This window comes from Balearica regulorum, chromosome 5, assembly GCF_011004875.1.
Source record: "Balearica regulorum gibbericeps isolate bBalReg1 chromosome 5, bBalReg1.pri, whole genome shotgun sequence".
NCBI classification, from domain to species: domain Eukaryota; kingdom Metazoa; phylum Chordata; class Aves; order Gruiformes; family Gruidae; genus Balearica; species Balearica regulorum.
The window spans coordinates 70,933,552-70,952,003 of NC_046188.1; the positions used below are offsets into that span (position 1 = coordinate 70,933,552).

Sequence of the window (18,452 nt, forward strand, 5' to 3'; positions counted from 1 at the left end):
TCGTGCAGACAAAGCAAGGCAGAGAGGAGAAGTGAAGAGGCTTGGGCTTAAGGCAGTGACTTGAGGGAGCCTGGACACTCGATTCCCAGCTCTCTGCAGATTCCCTCTGCAGCCAGGGGACAGGTCGAGGGTTGATCCTGCATGGAGCGGTGCTGCATGCCTGGTTGGCAGCTGGGCATTTCCTTATGTGTGTGCCTTGTGTGGCTTGGAGCTGAGATGCTCCACGCTGTGCAGCCTCAGCTTTAGTTCCCATCCCTACCTGAGTGACGGCCGTCCCTCAGCCAAATCTGCTCTGCTTTCTTGCACTGGAGGACTCTTGAGCAGGCATCTCAGCAGCGCTGTAACGTCCTGCACCTCCCTGGGAGTGGTAGTGTGACGGCCGCTGAACCCACACAGCTTCTCCCTTGCTGCTGTTCTGCAGCTGCTCAGCAGCCCTGTCCTCCCCAGATCTGGGAAGGAAGGAAACAAAGGTTAAACTGTGTCAAGCTTCATCAGTCTGATCGGGTGCAGAGGCAGGCAGGTGAGTTTAAGCCTCCAGGGTTGGCAGCGTGATGCTTCATGGAGAGCTGGCCTCAGGGTTTGAGTCCTGCGGGCAGAGCTGACCTGGCTGGGTGGTGGCTGTGACGAGTACGCGGGCTGAGAAGTGACGATTTTCCGTTTAGCCGCAGCCTTCTGTGCCCATTGTCCCTCAGCCCAGCCATAGCTCTGTGCCACGCGGAGCCTCCCAGAGCTTAGCAGTGTTTAGCGAGCTGACCTATAAATCCTCAGCATAGATTTTCCCCTTGTCAAGTATTATCTGTTTCCATGGCAAAGAATAGTTGTATTTATGGTCATTCACAATCCAGTTGGGATATAAATTTATTTCCTGCAGAATCACCTCTCCCTGCTGAATTGTAATGAGAACTCCAATGAGAAACAATCAGAAGGATAAAATCCACGTCAACAAGTTTTTCTTGCTCTTTAAAGTTGAACCCTTTCTCCAGACGTGGTGGAATAGCCTGGGACCTCTACTCCTGCCTGGCCCTAAGAGGGGCAGCACGTACCTGGAGCCCCTCAGAGGGGCTGGAGCCTCTGCGTGGGGAAGGTCCCCGTTCAGGAAGAGCAGCCCCCAGCTGCTGAACCCCGCTGAACGGTGTTCAACCTGCGCTCAGCACCTGCTGACACGGGAGTTACTGCCCGCTTTCAAGTTGGTCGGGAGGGTCTGTTAGCTATGGCTGGTTTAGAGCGGGCTCAGAAATCCCAGTCCTGGCTGGGAGCCGTGTGCCAGGTGCTGTGCACAGCTATTCCTGGCCATTGGCAACCTGCTCCAGCAGTGCTAGCGGGGATGAGAAGGCTTGGCACGGCGCTGAAAGAACAGGCGGGATCCTCGGATCGGCTTGCGTTCGTGAAAACATCAAATGACGTTAGGATGGACCAGGCAGACGCGGTAAACTTTTAGGATCTTTCATTTAGACCTGGTGGAAATGATTCAAGATAGTGTTAAACTTGGCTTAATGCACTCTAACCACGGCCTGGGCTTCAGCGCAGACTGGTTTTGGAAAGGGTTTGCCTGCACAGAATTAGCATTACGAAGCTTGCTTTTATTCCAATGCAGAAGGCAGATCTAATTACACTAAAGAGGCAGAGATGTGGCTGAAAAGGTCTCTCCTTATTTCCCAAGTCACCTTTCCTGTTTCACTCCTTTTTCCCCCCAAGTCACGCTGTATTGGCAGAAAACATTAGGAATTGGGAGCTCAGTTTTATTTCTAGCTCGCCTGTGAGAGCTGTAAGAGATCCAGCTGTTCACATGACGTGTGTGAGTTTCCCCCAGACCTTTAAAGTTTTGGAATGAGAGAGATAAACTGTCCAAAAGGATGATGCACCTGCTGTGCACATTTCCAGAGCAGAGAAATTATCTTTATCTTTTGTTTCCTGTTAGAGGGCCTATAAATAAATGGGAGATTGTTTTAGGGGGGGTGCCAAGCAGGCGGAGAAGGAATTCCAGGCTCCAGGAATAAAATCACCCGATTCCCACGTACGCGATCGCTGCCCTGGTTCCTGCCTGCCACCGGTGTCCGTTCTCTCTCCACCAGGTTCACGGCTGCGGGGAGAAGGCCAGGGCCCACGCGCGGCAGAGGATCAGCAGAGAAGGGGTTCTCTATCCCGGGAGCGGCTCCAAAGACAAGTCCCTGGACCCGGCCAAGAGAGCCCATCTCCAGCGGTGCCTCGACAAGAAGCTCAGCGAACTGACCAGCCAGAGAAAGAGCAAAAAGAAAGACAAGGAGAAATGAAGGACCTGAATGCTTCTTTAACCTTGAAGTCACAGGTCAGACTACCTAAACCAAAGATGCTATTAAAGCTACGGGGCCGTGCTGGGCCCGAGAGGAAAACGGGAGCTCTCATTTTGGGTGGTAGACAGCTTGGAGCCAGTGTGCCTGAGTAAATAGTTGCTGAGCCTCCTAAACCGCAGAGCTGAGACAGAGGAAGGAGAGCAGCTCGATTTGTCCCATTATTGACAAAGTAATGGGTGTACACAGAGAGGCTGGAGAATGCCAATAAAGACGGATATTGAAACACCTAAAGCCATCAGCTGTCCCTGTGACATTTCTCCCTGCTACAGTAAAAAGATAAATGTCTGTGAGCAGGAACGTGGGTGGAAGCAAAAGCCCCGGTGACCCTCTCCTCCAGGGAGGATGACTAGGAAAATGGGTGCCTCCAGCTCCGTTCTCCCAGTCCGGCAATCCTCCCAGCTCAGCTCGGAGTCGGAGCAGACCGGTGCGTGCACACAGCAGCCGGCGAGACCCAAAGCCCCAGGCTGCCCTTTGGGAGCAGGCCGAGCCAGGCTGCGTCCCCTCCCCATGGCGCAGGGGGGCTCCAGGTGCCGGGGAGGGAGAGGCATCAAGCCTTACCTCGCGGCACCGCGACGAGCTGCTCCAAAACGCCCAGCCCTGATGGCTGCTCCAGGAGAGCCGCCGTCCACTGCCTTCGCTCACGTCCCGCTGGGTGGCTCTGGCGAGGTCTCTCCCTCTCCACGGTGTGCTGTTCCCTTCCGCGGTGCTTCCCAGACCTGCCAGGACACGCTTTGCTTTTCCCTGTCCCTCCATTCCTGCAGAGCTCCTTGGGGGTTGATGTCCACTGGAAGGTCCACAGTGACAACAGCAGAGTCCAGCCCTGCCAGCTTTGTGCAGCCTGCCTGGGAGGGAGGGAGCCCCACGGTCAGCATCGCCCGTCCCTCCCGGACCCCTTCCCTGCTCCTGTACCCCCCCAGAACTGATCCATCACCCACCTTGCTTTCTGCCTGCTGATCCTCATCTCCAAGGCATCTCCCCATCCACCCACAGCCCCTGCCCTATCCCCTCTCCTTGAGGGCTCCCAGCGGGTGCTGATGCACAGGGTCCACCACCCCCTGAGGAATAAATAGCTCAAGAAGCCACTTTTTGTCCCCAGGACAAAGGAAAAGGTGCTGAGATGCCTCCACAGAGGAATGGCTGGAGAGGGGCACAATAAAAGCCCCAAACCACACATGGCCCATCATTTTGTGGCTGAGTGTCACATATCTCACCCACCGGTGATTTCCTCCCCAGCGGAAGGCACTCATCTCCTCCTGACCAAAGGCTCAGCAGCTTGCAGGGGCTGCAAGATAGCCAAGCATTTCTGTCTCTCTCCCCAAGTGCCAGATGAGGTAGCTAATCAGAGAATTTTCCCCCAAATCTCAGCGCCTGTTAGTACAGGCTGGGAAAGCCTTCCAAAAAAACCCTTCTTCATCCTTCGGTAAACCTCATCATTCAAAAAAACCCCTCCATTTGCAGCCCTGGGCAAACCCGGCCTGCCCGCACCTACCTCGGCTCCGAGCATCGCCTTGGCTCGTGCCTCGGTCCCCGGGGCCGGCCGTGCGTCAGCCCGCGGAGGGATGGCACCGGCTCGCGGCAGCAGATGGGACATCGGGGCTCCTGGAGGGAAAGGTGGGGAGGAGGAAGAGACGAAGCGTGGGAGAAGAAAATCTGTGCATCGGCGAGCAGTGCCGGGCGCGTACAGGGAGAAGAGCCAGAGCGATGCCCGCGAGGGGCTGCGGAGGGGGAGGACGCAACAGAGACATCGCGGCCTCGTCCCAAAACGAAGGTCAGGCAGACAAGATGGGTGAGCAGAGAGGAAAATTGCTGCCAGCCCTGGGTACCACCACAGTGTTATCTTTAATCAGGTATAAACAGCTCATTCACACTTTTTTCTCTGCTCAAATCATTCGAGCAACCACGTCCCTGACGGTGCTCGCCCCACGGCACTGCCTTGCTGGCACACAGCCCCAGCCACCCCCAGATTTCCCTGCCTGCCCATCCGCCAGCATTCTGCAGGCAGAGGAAAGCCGAGGCTCCGGTGCGAGCGAGGGATGCGTCCGCAGGACATCCTCTGCCCACCAGCCCCTGCCACCGGGGAGCTCCAGCAGAGCCCCCCCATCCGTCCCCCTCCAGAAAACAGTGGGCATCACCTTCCCCCAACAAACCCCAACCCTCACCCAGGGGCTGGTCCTTGCTTGGGCCAGGAGCCCACGAGCACACAGGATTGAAAGAGCTTTTTCCTCTCCCCCTTGAAACAGGAGTTGGGCTTAAAAATGATGAAATCAGGGCTCTCGTATCTGCCCTCGGTCACGGGGCCAAGACGTTCCCATCTGCACCCAGATTTCAGAAAAAAAGGAGCGAGCTTTGAGATGAGCAAGTCAAAGCGTGACTCCAGGGGCTGTAAAAGACCACCCGCCGTCGCAAGCTTTGGGCTAAGGGCGCAGGAATTTGCCGTGCGGTTGTGAGCAGCCCTGAGGGTGAGCGTGGCTGGGAAAAGGGGCCAGCGGGGGAACAGCAGACCCCGATGGCGTTGGAGCTTTGGGGACACTCAGCCTGGATCTGACCTCCAAACCTCAGAGGCTGAGAAACCGCTCCTCAGGTCCAGACACCCCTCCACGGCCAGCACAGAGACGGGCAGAGATTTACTCTGCTTGGAAAAGATGGAAGGAAAATCCATATATAATAACAATTTCTCTTTCTGCTGTTATTTCTCCCTTGCTCTGTTCTCGTTGGAAACATTTCAGCCCCGGTGCAGCACACCAAAATCTCTCTGAAACCCAACAGAAAAACCACACAGGCCGAGAGAAACCACGCCGTGCCGGCACTTTATCAGCCCCCTCTCCATCTCCCCCCCGTTTGACCAAAAACCGCCTTCCAAAGAAACTCGCCCCCTCCCCGGGAGCCCTCGGGGTCCTCGTTCGAGGGCACCACCGATTTCAGGGGGCCGCCGGGGAGCATGCGGGATGCTCGGGAGCCCGGCTGGTTGCCAGGCAGCGGTTTGGGGAGGTTGGTGCTGGGTTTGGTCCATTTGTAGGGAGGGCTCCTTTCTCGGTGGGTCCGTTCGCAGCCCCCAGCGCATGCGAGGGCGACCCGGGCGGGGAGGGACGCAGCCGGGAGTTACGCCGTCCTCCGAATATTTCGGCAGCAAGATGCTCTGGCCAAGGGGCGCCAGCGGCTCTGCCTTTTCGGCGCTGCCAAGTCTCGCTCAGCCCCTGCCTGGCTGCAGACGCCGTGTCGCCGAGGCTCTCGGCCAAGCCGCCGGCCATCCCCGGGGCAGAGCCGGTGCCGGGGTGCAGGACCCGGGGCTCCCCCCGCCAGCAGCTTAGTTTCGCCGGAGCGGGTGCCACATGGAGACGGGCTTCCTCAGCGTGGCCAGCATCTGGTTCCAGTGCGTGATGCCCATCCCGCTGGCCGCCGGGCCGATGAGGACGTGGCCCGTGTTATCGGCGCGGCCGTCCTCGCCGCACTCGGCCACCGTCACCCGCAGGGAGAGGTCCTGCGGGGAGCACGAGCCCGTCACGACGGCCCAGCGCAGCGCGGTCGCTGCACCGACACCCCCCCCCGTACAGACCCCTCCCCACCAGACAGGCACACGAACGTACCCCCAGCGCTAACCCCTGCCCGTCCCCGCGTCCCCCACCGCAAACACCCACCCGCCAGAACAGCTACGCCGCGTGCCTGCACAGCCCCCCCACTCGTACCCACCCCCCGTTCTGGCAAACTCTACGTTTATCGCCACATGCAGCCCCACCCCGTATATGCGCATCCTCCTCCGCCCCCCCAGACTTACCCATCCCCCTGCTTCCCCCCCCGACACACCCAGACCCTCTGGAGACGAATCCCCCGTGTCCCCCAACCCACACGTACACGTAACCCCCCAACCGCCGTATCCCCCACGCCTCCACATCCCCCCTACACCCCCTGCCCCAGGCACACACCCCCCCAAACCGTGTATGCACAGATACGGCCCCCAGCCCCACGATGCTCCCAGAACCCCCCCCAGCCCAGGGGGTCCTCACTAGCGCAGAGATTTGGGGAGCTGGAGGAGCGATGGGATGTGCCCCCCCAGGCTGGGACGTGCCCCCTGAGCCGGGACACACCTGGAGCACGATGGCCGGCACCGAGAAAATCATGGCCTCGTTGAACACGGGGTTGGTGTCGTCCCTCTTCACCGCCGTCTTCTTCTTGCTGATCTTCCTCCCGTCCTGCAGCAGGTACACCTTGACGAAGGGATCTGCTCGGGGCGGGGGGAGAGAAAAGCCCCGGGGTCAGTCACACGTTTCCCCCGCGATATGGAGAAAGCAGGGGGAAGCCATCTCCGGTGGACCTTCCTCGTAGGGTCTGTCCTCAACGGGAGCCACTCCAACAAACACCCGCGCAGTGGAGTAGGACAAACGAGGACGAAAGCCCACCTCCAGCTTGCGGAACACCAAGGGGCCCCCGCGCCCACCCGGCATCCCCCGCTCACCTGCGGTCACCTTGCCGTTGGTCCACATGAGGTTCTTGGCTTTGACCACCACCACCGTCAGGCGCTCGGCCGTGGGCAGGTAGCTCAGGGAGAGCAGGATCTCCCCCACCGTGTCCACCGCCTGCGGGACGCGACGTGCCGTCACCCATCGACCCCAGCCCCCAGGGAGAAGAAACCCCCCAAAAACCTTGGGGGGGGAGATGGAGCACACCACCCCCCCGCTCACCTTGTTCATGTCCTGCAGGTAGAGCCAGGCGTTGAAGGGACGCGTGGCCAGGTCCAGGTCGGAGAGCTTGAGCTCGGCCACGCCGGTGCTGACGTTCCGCTCGTCCTCGTCGATGCCAAAGACGGAGAAGCGCAGGCTGTTCTCCTCCAGCGCCGCCGGGTCCAGCGGGATGGAGAAGCGCTCGTCGAAGGCCACGGCGTAGGCGCTCCGCTGAATCTGCCGTGGGGAAGGGGGGGAAACGGCCTCGATACCCGCCAGGTCTCGTGGGGACGGCCAGGAGCGCACGGCGTTGGGGCGGCGCAGGCAGAGCATCCCCAGCCCAGAGGAGCTGGGGGGTCCCAGCCTCGGTGGGGACAACGGTTATTTCCCACCCGACCGCAGCAGCTGCTCAGCGACTGGGGTAGAGGACAGGGGCCACGACCTGCCCCCGTTGCCCATTAATTGTTTTAATTAAAAATTTAAGGTTGGTGTGGTGCTCTCAGATGCCAGAGCCGGGCACCCCTGCGCCGGGAGCTCGGGCGCGCGGCTGGCTCGGCCACTCCAGGCTCCGGCCGAGGGCTGAAAGCCCCGACCCCTCTCCAACCGGAGCCGAGGGGCTTCACGAGCCCTAAAGAGGGGATGATGCTTTTTGCCAGATGTCACCTCTACGTCACGTCATTCACTCGGAGAGAACGCGGCAGCAACTCCGCGGGGCCCCATCCTGCAGGGTGCTGGTCACTACCCGGTGCCAAAGCGGTGCGGGGGAACTGCTCGGAAATCACGGCTCTGCAGACTGTTTCCGCCCTACTCCAGCCCTGTTCCTTTGGGCACCCACGGTACCGCCACCCATCAGGGGTCATCCCGAGAGGACGCCCGGTGCTCCCCCGCGATGGGAAGCCGCAGCCGCGGATGGCGCGGAGCAAAGCGGAGCCACCGGCTCCCTGCCACCCGCCCCAAGCCGGGCGCTGCCGTGGAAAAGGGATCCCGCTGCGGAACAGGGGGCTCAGCCTGAACCCACCGGGCTTCATCACCCCAAGAGCCACCCGCACTCCCCAGCGGCGGCGGGGAGATGGTTCCTCTTATCCCACGGACTTCCTCCCGCCCGTCTGCCCTCTCCCAGACACGCTCCATCCCTGGGACGAAGGACACGAAGCCGCTCACGAGGCGGTACCTTCCATCACCCCCTCCTCGGCGCAGCGGTCCCACGCCCCCCCTCGGGTACCGCCGAGCTCCAGCGTCCCGGGGGCCGACATCAGCTTCTGGGATCTCGGGGTGAGGGGTACAACAGAGATGCTAGCTGCTAGTTTAAACAAAAAACCACCAAAAAAAAGCGTAAGTACTGCAAAGCATTAAAGGAAAAGAACTGGCCGTGTCTTTATGGCTTGTCTCAGGACAGTAAAAGAGGGTAAATAGCGCTGGTGAATTATAAATAACGATGCTAAATAATGAATATCTCCAGAGTATAAATAAAGAGCCTGATCTTTGGATGGAAAAATGGTCTTAAAAGGGCGCTGTGGAAATATTTTAAAAGCAGTGGGTTTGTGCTCACTGGAAAGGTACCTCCACCCCCGCGGAAAGGTTTCTTTAGCGGGATGAAGCTTTCTGCTCCTTTCTGGAATATCTCGATTAAATCACGTTGGCTGACCCCGAGCTCTGCAACAAGCAGCCGCTGAAAGAAAACTGAGGCTCCTGCTTTCTGACAGCAGCTTTTGGGGCACTTCGAAAGGGAGGTTTCACCCCCAAACCACCCCGGGTTCTGGCCCTGCCGGTGCCGCCACCCAGAGCTCCAGCCGCTGCGTCCCGCGCGGGGAGGGAAAGCGTCGCGGCTGCCGCAGAAAGGAGAGGCGGCTGCGGGGCACCGCGCTCGGGCTTCCTCGGGGCCAATCGAGCGTGCGGGGACGCGGCACGACGCCGGCAGCACGTGCCCAAAACGCCGCTCCCCCCAGGTGGCTTCTTCCTCCACCTTCCGCAGCATCCCTGGCCCCCGGCGCGGGGGAAGCCGAGCGGGAGAACTTACCGCAAGCCACGATCAGAGATGACAAAGTCATTGCACGTCCCCGTCAAGAGGGAGAAATTTCTGCCTCTGCTGGGTCTCTGACGCACAAACAACGCCGCCGGGCCCCCCCTACACGGCTGGATCCCCCGAGCATCCAGCACTGCCGTGCCAACCGCACCCAGCCCCGGCGTGCCCGCACCTCCCTGCTCCCGCGGTCCCGTCGAGCTCGGCCGGGGGACGCCGCCACCCAAAAGCCAAGGCTGCGGCGAGCGACGTCACGTACACATACACGTACACGCGGGGTTCTCGTGCCGAGCGGCTCACCCGGGAGATGCCGACGATCTGCTCGGCCGGGAGCAGGCTGATGCGCATGAAGCAGGACTCGAAGCGAGCGTCCTCCTTCTCCAGCAGGTCCTTGCCCTGCAGCAGCGTCACGTGCAAGGTGGCCGCCTTCCCGTCGTACTCCATGGAGACCTCCACCTGCCCCACCGTGAAATCCTGCCCAAAGTTGTTCCCGATGGAGGAGATGGAGCTGAGGGAGTCGGCCGAGATGGATTTCTTCAAGGGGCCGTAGGGCGCCAAGCCCAGGTCTTTGCTCATCAGCTCCAGGCTCCCCAGCTCGTTAATGCTCTCGAAGGTGTCGTCCGCCCGCAGGCTGCTCTTGCGGGTGGGTGAGGTCTTCTCCAGCGCCCTCTGCGAGCCGGGGGCCAGCCCTCGCTGCGAACAGGGGAAGGAAACGCCAGGCGCTGCAGCCCCGTCCCTCGGTACACACCGGGGCCTTTTCGGACGCCTCACAGCCCCCGCCTGGCCTCGAGCTGCCGCGGCACCGAACCCGGCACCTCCTGCGGCTCCCGAGCCCCGTTCGCAGCAACACGCCGATCCCCCAAAGCCTCCGGCAGCACCAGGTTGCCGCCGACGGCTTTCGCGGGCGCAGGAGACGCCTTTTCCCCTCCGGCGGCTCACGCGTCGCAAAGGGAAAGGCGACGCGCCGGACTCCCCACCTTCTCACCTTGTGCTTGACGTCCGAGTACGCCGCCCCGTACTTTTGCTCCAGGTAGCGGTAGTCGTAGTTGGGGAAGGGGGAAGGTGCCGGGTAGCTGCCGGAGCGCCAGAGCTTCCAGAGGTTGACGGCGGCGATCCCCAGCAGCGCCAAGGCGCCGGCGGCGTAGATGCCGATCTCCCAGCGAGGGGGGCTCGTGGCGGCTGCGGGGGGACGAGAGGCACCGTGAGCCGGCCGCGACCCCCGCGCAGAGGCTTCATCCTCTGCTGCTCCCATACCAGCAGCTCAGCTCTAAGCTTTATCCCGGGCGAGGGGGGGATAAACACAGCGTCCCACTTGGGCGGGCTGCAAATGGTGTCAGGCAGCAGCTTTGCAAGCAAAAAAAAAAAACCCAAACCCACCAAACCCACCAAACCCCCCGACAGCCCTCGCCGTGCTTTCCGGGGAGGTGAAGTGCCCATGTGTTTCAGCCCTGCTCCCCAGCAAACGAGGAAAATCAGTGCCTCGCCGCAGCCTTTGCGGCGTTCCGCACGTGGAGGACCCGCAACCGCTGGGTCCCTTCGCCAGCTCCGGATCCGGCCCGCTCAGCGCACAGGGTCTGCATCGCCCCTCCGCCACTGCTGCCTGCTTCCCCACGGGTGGGGGGTGCCAAGAAAATCCAGAAATAGGGAAAAAAAAAAAACCCCAAACAAACGAACGAGTGGCTTTTGGAAACAGGGGGAAACCCCGCAGCTGCTGCGATCCGGGGAGGAGGAAGGCGGACGCGCGGCTGCGAAGCGGGGAGGACGCGGCAGCCCCGCGATGGCACGCTGAGCAGTCGCTGCTGCATTGCACCAGCCTCCATCGCACCAGCGACCCAACCAGCACCAATCGCTCAGCCTAACATGGAAAAAAGGGGGGGGAAAGGGATTTCTCATTACAGAGCGCTGCCGGGGAGTCCTCCCGCGTCACGCCGCCGCGCTCCCTCCTTCAGCAGCGGCTTCGGAGCCAGAAAAAGCCCGAGGCAGGCTTACTCCCACAGCGGAGCCGAGCGGAGGGACAACCCGCGGCTTCCCCCCCGCCCCAAACCTCCTCCGGCAGCAGCCCGCAAAGGGACGCGTCAGAAGGGACCAACTGTTCGCACCCAAAGCGCCTAATTCTGATCCCTGCAGAGGGTCCCCAGCAGCCCAGAGGGGTCTCGCAGGTTGAAGCCCCGGGGTAGGAGCCAGGTCCCGCTGCCCCCACCAAACCCAAAGCCTGGGATCTATCCCCCGCGTCCCGGCCGAGGGTGCTGGGGAAGCGCCGCAGCTTTCCAGGGCGCTCCCCCGCACGGAGGTTTTCACACGCTCCTGCTACGGCAGGGGGGCAAAACTGGGGGGAAATAACCCTTTGCTGGCTCCTACTTCTGAGTAACTCCAGGTACAAATCCCAGCGGTGCTGGAAACCCGCTTCCTATCGTTCCTGCCCGTTTTCTAGGGCTCAGCACCTAATGACAGAAGCCACGGGGGTTTTAGGGTTTGACCCACGTACGAGGAAACTAAACCCCGCGCAGCTAAGGGTTCCTCCTGCAGAACGCAGCGAGGCTCAGCAATCCCCCCGAGAGCAGCTCGGCGTGCGAGCCCCGGCCAGCTCTGCCCCCCGGCCCCTTCCCGGGGCTCGCTCACACCTACTCACCGCTCGGGCGGTATCTGCTGACGTGCCCGTTGTCCATGGCGAATCCCCCCGCTAGCAGGACGGCCTGCAACGTGTGAGACAGTGAGTTAGGGTAAAGGGAAAAAATTAAAATACAGCTGCCTTGGATTTTGAGCAGGGATGCTAAACAGCTGCTCCCCCTCCGTCGCTCCTCACCTCGGCTCCTCTTCCCGCCCGAAGCATCTCGGCCACTAACAGAGGAGCTAAAGAAGGGACCGAAACCCCCACGGGAGCCAGGAGAGCGGCCACGCCGAGATGCAGAGCCGCGTGATTTACCTCGGGAGTATTTAACGGGTGACATTTTCAATCGCTCTTTGCACGGGCGTCTCCCTCCAGGAGCCCTTTAAGCCCTTTACCGCTTTTCCAACGGCACCTTGCCTTCGCCTTCCGCGGCTCTCCTCAGCCTCACCCGAGGGGCTGCTCGGCACCCGCGGCGCTGCCGTGGCCACGTGCGAGAGGAGCGGCCCGATTTCTGGGTCGCTGCAGGGTTTAGGTGATGCCGTTCCCCAGGAATCGATTCCTGCAGCGGGGAAGCTCGATCGCCTTCCTCCCCGAAGGGGTTTTCCCAGGTGAGTCGCACGCGAGATCCATCCTAATCCTAAGGAGGCTGCTTGGAAGGAGGGATCCTGGCAAAGGCATCGTGCGATGCCGGAGGGGATTTATCCAAGCCAGGTATCTCCCGCTATATAAGTGGGGTTCAGCGGTTCAGGGCCCCCCCTGCAAACTCCCAACAAGCAAATCCCACGCGAACTGGGCCCGCACCCCCCTGGCTACCCGGCATCGGTGCCGGGAATCACGGAGCACGGTCCGCTGGTGCGATCCCACAGCCTGCAGTCCCCAAGCCCAGGGACACATCTTCAGCACCACCCTTAAAACCTCCCAGCCGCCCCCATCGGAGCCCCCCAACCCTCTGCGAAGCTCACCCAGCCCCACAGCCCACTCGCCACGCGGGAGGAAGAGCTGGATTTGCCTCGGATGGACGGTCACCCAACATTCGGGTACCCTCTTCCAGCTCCCCCCAGGTGCTCACGGACTCAGGCACTATGGGGGTGATCAGCCCCCCCCAAAACCATCCAGGCTTTAATAGGCAAAGGTGGAAACTGCAGTGCGTTCTAGCGTAAAATATCAGCCACGCTGGCCTGATGCGGCTGGGGAACCCCCCCTGCAAGGGCCACCTGCTCCGCCCTTGGGATAACAGCAGGAGGAGGGTTTCCTCCAAACGTACTCGAGTCACTCACCCAAAACGGGAGCAAGGCTGGGACATGCCCCCCTCGCCCCCAACCTCCTTCCGCAGACATAGACCTCCGTGCGCAATGGACAAACAGCCAGTCAAATCTTGGCTGAGAACGTACTAAACTCGTGTCATGGGTGGACTGAGCTCACCTTAAGGGACCCTTTGCTGTTTAGCGCTGGAAATCCACACTGACAACTTAGCAGTGCACCATTATGGAGATTTACCCAAAACAGCCTCTTTTTATGTCCCGAAAAACCAGCGTGCCTAATTAAGAGGCTCCATTTCTTTCAACCTTTCCTTTTTTTAATACAAAAATACAGAAGTTTTCAGGACCAACTTTCTCTGCAAAAGAGCAATCGTCCCTCTTAAGAACCCTCCATTTCTTTCCAATTTCCTTCAGAAAGAATTTCCAGTTTTCTATTTCTTTCAAAGCTTTTTCCCCAAAACATCCTTTTCTCATGAGCTCTAGCCAGCAACTTAAGCAGATTTCCAAGGCATCGCCCAGAGCGACAGGAACTGACTGCAGCGTTCAGCGCAGGAATTAAATTAGGTGGGATTTTCCTATTAGCAGAACAGCATCAGCCTTTCCCGAGCGAGGAGATGAAGGTGCGAGCCGCTCGGGGAAGGCATTTATTGTATTTTATGTTAACTAAGCTCTTCCCTGCGGCTGTTTCACTGAGATGCTGCTGTCCCCGACCCGCCTTTCAAATCCCTTCGTGGGAAATCAAACCTGAGGGCTCAGGAGGGGACCAGCGGCACAGGGACGGCTGGTTTGTCCCCAGCTCAGAAGGCACAGAGCCTCCTCCGCCCCTGCAGCATCCCGGGGCAGCTCCGCTTTCCTTGCGAGCTGCTGCAGAGCTCGGGATACCTTTTCCTGCTTGGGGGGACGATGAAACGGTTCTGTGCGGGGAGAGAAACGGCAACGAAGCCGCGCGACCCCTCTGGACGAGGGGGACCTACCCCCAGGCTTAGGGGGGGTTGACACCTCGCTGCTCGTTGGGCATCGTGACCGTCCAAGGCCTGAAACATCTCGCCCAGAAACCCCGGTTGCTGGTCCCAGAGCACCTGGACCAACACAGGTACGGCCCCGCACCGTGCGGACACCCTCCAGAGCGTGCTGCAATCCCAGAATTTCACAGTCCAAGTTAGAAACCGCAGCAGCGATCTCCGCCTTCATCCCGTCCTTCTTGCCCTAACCCAAGCGCCAATGCCCGGTTTTGCCGCGTGCCTGAGACCGGGCTAAACTCTTCTCACGGGTGAGCCTGGCCCTCCAGCAATCCCCCTCCTCGCCTCCCCTCCAGCACAGCCCCTGCTGCTCCCACGCACCCGTCCGTCCGTCCGTCCGTCCATCCCGGGCTCCGGGCACGGCTCCTCCAGCCCTCTCCCGCCGGAGGGGCAGAGCCCAGCCTGGCCTCCATCCGCAAGGCAGGACAGCGGGAGCAAGTTCGCCGCTGGCACGTTTGTCAGAACAGGCGCACAGCCAAAAACTCGACACGACACAAAGGTTTGGGCCCTGCCCCTCGGTCACGCGTGACCCCATTGTGTCCCCCCCCCCCCCCATCCTACCACCGGAGCCGCCGCAGCCCCCCCACCTCGGGCGAGGAGCGGTGCACCGATCCCACCCGATTTACACCCAAAGGCGACGGACCCCGCACCATCCTGCACCTCCCAGGGCAGCAAGGCTCCTTCCCAGCGCCTCTCGCTGTGTTTTACCTGAGCAGGTAAAAACCTCCGCGGGCAGGAAAACAACAATCTTTGGGGCTCCGCGTAGAAGAGCGGGGTCCCCCCCTCGCCGCCTCCGGCATCAGCCGAGCGGCGGCACCGTGGGGGCTCCGCGGCCGTGCCCGAGCGGGGAGCGAAATGCAGCAATTCCCGAGCTAACCCGGGCGGGGAAGCAGCAGTGACTGTGCAGCGGCGAGTCTCGGGGTGCCGGCGCTGAGTGAATCTCGGGGTGCCCGGCCCCTCCCTACGGATTTGGAGTTCGGCGGGGACGGCTCCTGGAGCCCAACAGCCCCCCCCCCCCGCCCCGCTCCGCCGGGGGACAGGCCGGGATGCTCCGCCGCAGGAGATCCGTGACTCGGGATCGGCTCCAGGCTCTTCGCCGCCTTCTCCTCCGAGCGCCGGCTGCACCTCCCGCTCACCAGTGCGATGAGTTGGGCGGTCTCTGCACCCTCCGGGGAGAGGAGGCGCTCCTCTCCGAGCTGGCCAGACCCTCCCGAAGGATTTTGCTCCAACCCAGCGCAAACCCCCGGCAAAGCAGGCCAGGAGAAGCAACACACACACACCCCCCCCCCCGGCTCCCCCCCCCCCCGCCGGGGCGAGCGCTGCTCCGGGAAGCGTTCCCACCGGGGGTCTGCCGCTCGGGGCGAACGGAGGGACACAAGGGCCGCTGCCCCGGCTGCCAGGCGGCCGTACGGGCCGCGATGGGCCACGGCCGGGGGCTGCAGAGGCGGGGGAGGAACCCGGGGCCGGTGAGCGATGGGTCCGCACCCCCCCACCGCCGGGCCGGGGCTCGGGGGGGGGGGCAGAGGGCTCTGGCTCTGGTTTGGCTCCCGGGCTCTCGGCAAGCAGCTCTGCAGGCTGGCAACCTTCCTTAGGAAGTTGCTGTAAAAAAAACTGCCGCAAAACCACACTCAAACCTCCCAACCAGCGAGGAGGGACGCTGCCAGCCCCCCCCCCCCCCCCCCCCCCCGAGCTTCTTCTCAAAGTGCCAAGCGGCATTTGCACGGGATTGGGCCCAAAAAGCCCTTTCAGCAGTTTGGAGCCCAAAAGCTGGGTGCCTGCTGGCAGGTGCCTTCTGTGACAGAGATCAGCAGTGACACCTCTCCCACGTGCGCTCTACGAGACAGGGATGGAGACCTGTCTTTTTCTTACCCTGGCTTCATAACCATGTTTTCAGCCACCTTACCTCAAATGCCAGGCCACCGCAATTTCAAACAGCAAGAGATTCATTTTGCTTGGAGAAAACAGAATAACCACGATTTTGTGGAGGGAAAAAAACCCAACACGCGCCCCAGGCAAAGACGGTCTCAGCTGGCCCCGAGCAGCGCGACACGCCAGAGGACCCCTATTCCCGGGAAATCCCACCCCAGCTAACAGCCATGTCGCTTCACCCACCTGCCGCCCGGCTCGTGTGCCGGGTCCGTCCAGGGAGCACCAGGTCCATCCGGGTCCATCCGTTGTGGGAGACGCTCCCACAGCTTTCCCAGCAGGGAATTCATTTTCCAGGAGAAAACAGACCAAGTTTTGACTGTAACCCAAAAACGCTGCACGGGTGGGAGGAGAGCCTCATCCTGCAGTCAAGGGTCCTTTCCACGAGCATTGGGCTTCCCGGCCCAGCCAGGACTCCGGCTTTCCCAGAACGCAGCCCTTCCTCTGGCTGCGTAAAATCCGGGTGGAAAGGAGCAAGCCATGCCTTCCTGCCCCAGCTCCCAAACCTCCCCTACTAGAGACTAGAAGTCGCATTCCCGAGGGACGTGGCAGGCTACCCCTCTCCACGGCACAGCTGGGCACCAGCACCCTCTCGGGGCCACCTCAGGGCTCCCCACGGCCTCAGCCACGGCAAAGGCAGCCGCGGCCGACCTGGGGAGCTGTTTCGAATGGGACTGGGCTTGGCTGAGCGGCGGTAATCTCCGAAAGCCCCCGTTTGGCATCGGACGATGTATCCAGCCTCACACAGATGCCAACTGATCTATTAAACACCAGTTTCATATTGCTAACAGATGGCACGAGTTTGTGATCACCCCTGTGCTTAGGCCAGGCCTGATAAGTGTGAGGATAATTAAATAAGGGCAGCTCGATGATGCAGACTGAGAAACAAACCTTTCCAATGACCGACACACGAGCAGTTCCGCTGGTGCCAAGGTGGCCACGCACCCCTCGCGGGGCTGGCGGTCGGTCGGTGGTTTTGTTTTGGTTTTTTACCACCATGAGGTACCTCAGCTGGTTCCTACTTCTCGTGGCGTGTTCAGCCAGCCCACTGTGCAGGGAAAAAGCTATTTATTCTTGGTCAAAATACTCCTGGAAAAGCTCCCCGAGAGCAGCCAGCTGATACCTGGCGTTTTGCAGATGGTTAAACCATGTCTCCCACGCTGGTTCTTACACTCACCTCTGGCGGGGTCTCACCTGGCATCTAACGGCAGGCAGCTTTGCACATGCTTCCAGCCACAGGCGATCTACCTGAATTACTTTCCCCTGCCCGTCTGAATTCCCATAGGAAACACCCTCTACAGCAGTGCTCTGCAACCTTTTAAGTCTAAAATTAATAAGAAAGACCCCTTATCTTTTTAGGAAAAAAAAAATAAAACCAAAAACCACAAACCAAAACCATAAAAACCCAAAGGAAGAGGCTTGGAGCTAAAGGACAAACTGTGCGGGGCTGACGAGCAGAAGGCAGGAGATGTTCGGGTAACCCAGCCGGCTGTCGTGTCTGCAGGAACGTTGCTGCTGCTCCGTCACCTGGCATTTGCAGGCAGGTGAGCAAGGGCCATTGCCTAGTCCTTTGCTAGGCACACTTAGCAAGTCCAGCTAAAAAAAAAAAAAAATAAAGAGCAGAATACTTGTGTCAGAAGCTGATGATGCCAAAAACATCACACAGGCCCTTTAAGGCCAGCAATAGGACCAAAAATTCACAAGGGGAAGGAAGAAAAAAAAAAAAAAGCAAATCCTTCTGCAGCGCTGGCCGCTGTTGCTGCCCCTCCCAGCAGGACAGGCAGGCGGAACAGCGGCGGGGGGCAGGATGGACCCCCAGATCGGTGGTGATCGGGGCTTTGGGCTGCAGGGTACAGGCCGCTTGCATGGAGCTGTCGTCCGACCGCCCGTTAGCAGACTTCACTGCAAGTCCAGTTGCCTGGAACAATTAAGTAAAGCTAATTGCGGACTACCTCCTGCTGCCTCCGCAGGGGCAGCTCCCCAAGGATTAACAGCTCAAACCCACCACCCACCATCCCACCTTAACCACGACGACAGTCTGCACGAGTGGGCTGGGGGGCCTTGAACCTACAGACCTCAAAGCAGCGTCGCATCCCCCGCCAGCCTGCCTCCAACGCAGAGAAACCGCTTGCAAGGAAGAGTCACCCACACCAGCACAGCAGGGTCTCGCCCGTTCCCCTGCGCTTTTCCTTTTTAAAGCCAATGGCTTACTTTTGGTAAGTCTCACTGCACGTATTGGGGCATAACCACACGAGGAAGGTATCTTCTCTGTTTCCTGACACAGAAGGCAAGCTAAGAAAATGCGCAGGGAGACAGAGATGTGTACAGCAGCGGGAGCCTGCTGCCTCTCTTCTCCACGGGGACGGTCTCATGTTATTTACATCAGGCTTCTCAGCCGTCCTTTCATCTTCTCCACATGAGGATGCTTTTGAGTACTCCTCTGAGAGATGACCACAAAAGGATTCCCAGGACCAGGCCAGATCGCAATGACTGGAGCCCACCTGCAACGCCAGACATTAGTCCCTAAGGGAAGCACCGAGACCACAAAGTTACTCACCACGCTGCGCATTGCCCACCTCCACAGCGGAAAGATCACCCTTCTGAGTGCACTGCAAGAAGCGTTGCTGAATTACAG

At 60.4% G+C, this 18,452-nt stretch overlaps 2 protein-coding genes across 4 annotated transcripts in view; one reads left to right on the forward strand and one right to left on the reverse strand.

Annotated features, from left to right (window-relative positions):
• The window catches only part of IGHMBP2 (immunoglobulin mu DNA binding protein 2), a 43,730-nt gene extending 41,169 nt beyond the window's left edge, over positions 1-2,561 (forward strand). The window contains exon 15 of the mRNA XM_075755655.1: positions 2,073-2,561. Within this exon, the coding sequence (XP_075611770.1) occupies positions 2,073-2,270 (198 nt within the window). The 3' untranslated portion in view covers positions 2,271-2,561. The remainder of the gene's footprint in view (positions 1-2,072) is intronic.
• A 2,550-nt stretch (positions 2,562-5,111) lies between these two features.
• On the reverse strand, positions 5,112-14,895 carry SYT12 (synaptotagmin 12). 3 transcript variants are annotated; one of them, XM_075755669.1, is made up of 8 exons: positions 14,769-14,895; positions 11,635-11,698; positions 9,991-10,184; positions 9,306-9,698; positions 7,007-7,222; positions 6,781-6,901; positions 6,413-6,546; positions 5,112-5,808 (listed from the first exon to the last, which is right to left on the reverse strand). In XM_075755669.1, the coding sequence occupies exons 2-8, from the start codon at positions 11,669-11,671 to the stop codon at positions 5,635-5,637; spliced, it is 1,269 nt and encodes a 422-aa protein (XP_075611784.1). In that variant the 5' UTR covers positions 11,672-11,698; positions 14,769-14,895; the 3' UTR covers positions 5,112-5,634. The 3 variants fall into 3 exon arrangements, with proteins under 3 accessions (XP_075611784.1, XP_075611786.1, XP_075611785.1); XM_075755671.1 differs by lacking the exons at positions 11,635-11,698; positions 14,769-14,895 and adding an exon at positions 10,902-10,996; XM_075755670.1 differs by lacking the exons at positions 11,635-11,698; positions 14,769-14,895 and adding an exon at positions 10,665-10,762.
• Positions 14,896-18,452: the final 3,557 nt, after the last annotated feature.

Bases quoted from the DNA above. Each gene is read 5' to 3' on its own strand.
- SYT12 (XM_075755669.1), bottom strand. From the start codon at position 11,671: ATGGACAACGGGCACGTCAGCAGATACCGCCCGAGCG. The intron at 9,699-9,990 runs GTGAGAAGGTGG...CCCTGTTCGCAG, and splicing joins ACTCGGACGTCAAGCACAAG to CGAGGGCTGGCCCCCGGCTC. The intron at 7,223-9,305 runs GTGAGCCGCTCG...TCCCCACGGCAG, and splicing joins AGATCGTCGGCATCTCCCGG to ATTCAGCGGAGCGCCTACGC.